At 58.3% G+C, this 1,322-nt stretch overlaps 1 protein-coding gene across 1 annotated transcript in view; it reads right to left on the bottom strand.

Annotated features, from left to right (window-relative positions):
• CTR9 (CTR9 homolog, Paf1/RNA polymerase II complex component) overlaps positions 1 to 977 on the bottom strand; it is a 27,398-nt gene extending 26,421 nt beyond the window's left edge. Inside the window, exon 1 of the mRNA XM_069091218.1 lies at positions 135 to 977. Within this exon, the coding sequence (XP_068947319.1) occupies positions 135 to 179 (45 nt within the window). The 5' untranslated portion in view covers positions 180 to 977. The remainder of the gene's footprint in view (positions 1 to 134) is intronic.
• Between the last annotated feature and the right edge of the window lie 345 nt (positions 978 to 1,322).

The raw sequence follows: 1,322 nt of genomic DNA, 5'->3' as shown, positions 1-1,322 counted from the left end.
GGGGGGGGGGGGGGGGGGGGGGGGGGGGGGGGGGGGGGGGGGGGGGGGGGGGGGGGGGGGGGGGGTCCCGGCTGCCCCGCCTCGCCCCACCCCCTGATGGGCGGGGGCACCTCCTGGCCCCCGGCTCCGCTTACCTCGTCAGTGTCCCGGAGGGGAATCTCAATGGAGCCTCGCGACATGGTGAGGCCGGGAACCCCACGCTGTCGGGGCCGGCTCCTGCTCCTCCTCGGCGCCCGGTTCCGGCGGCGTCAAGTGCTTCTCTTCAACTCCACTCCGGCCGCGAACACAAGGAGCAGACACCGCCACCACCGACACAGCCGAAGGCGGCCCAGGCACTTCCGTCTCCCGACCCTTTTGAACCGGAAGAACTCGCACGCTCGAGGGGGCGGGGCTTTCCCGGGGGCGGGGCGGGAGCTGCTGGAGGAGGCCTCGAGATCAGCTCGTCCCGGTCCCCCTCCCTTACAGACGGGGACACTGAGGCCCGGGAGTGGGGGGAGGGATCCCCCAAGGTCAGTGGAGCCAGAGGACACCTGTCAGAGTCGGGCTTGGAGTTCAAATTCGCCAACTCCGGGTCCAGCCCCAGCGCCTGAACAATTTGTCCAACTAATGACAAAACTCAAAACAAACTCGGCAGGACTGGAAACAATCTCTCCTGGGCAGAGACCCTGGAGAGGAAGGGCCGGGCGGAAGGGTGCGCGCAGTTTAACACCTTCGGGGGACATCGATCAAAGGGAATATTTTAAATGGCACACACACACACCACAAATTGGGCAAAGGAACTTGCGTCATAATCGATTAACTAAAGTGGTCCAGGTGTTATGTCACTCAGTGAAACTTCCTCTGTATCAACCTGAGTGAGAGGAAGGTCTCTGGGAGAATTCTGGATTTCGAGGCAGAGGACCTGGGTCCAAACCTCTTCTCTGCCACCAAATGCCTCCCTCTACGGCCTTAGGAAATTGGCTTCACTTCCTTGGAGTGGGGATCTTCCTTGGAGTGGGAAATTCCGTCTGAAGATGTAGAGAGAGGATTGTCCATCATGGGTAATCTTAGAGAGTTGGCCACGGCCACAGTAATTACCATCATAAGCAGAGCTTGAAAGAAGATCTTCCTCAGCGGTGTTAACCAGCTTGTCTTTTATTAAATTAAATGAAAATTTCCACAACTAATAGGCATTTATTTTTTCTCTCTCTCCTCTCCCTCTCCTCTCTCTCTCTTCTCCTCTCTCTTTTCCCTTTCTCTTCTCTCTCTCTCCCTCCCTCCCTTCCTCTCTATGTCTCTGTCTCTGTCTCTGTGTGTGTCTCTCTCTCCTCCATTTCCCACTT

This window comes from Petaurus breviceps, unplaced genomic scaffold (assembly GCF_028583685.1).
Source record: "Petaurus breviceps papuanus isolate PSGF00001 unplaced genomic scaffold, PetGlider_PUasm1.0 188, whole genome shotgun sequence".
Lineage (NCBI taxonomy): Eukaryota > Metazoa > Chordata > Mammalia > Diprotodontia > Petauridae > Petaurus > Petaurus breviceps.
Note: the sequence above shows the minus strand (reverse complement) of the source record. Positions and strands in the feature narration are given on the sequence as shown.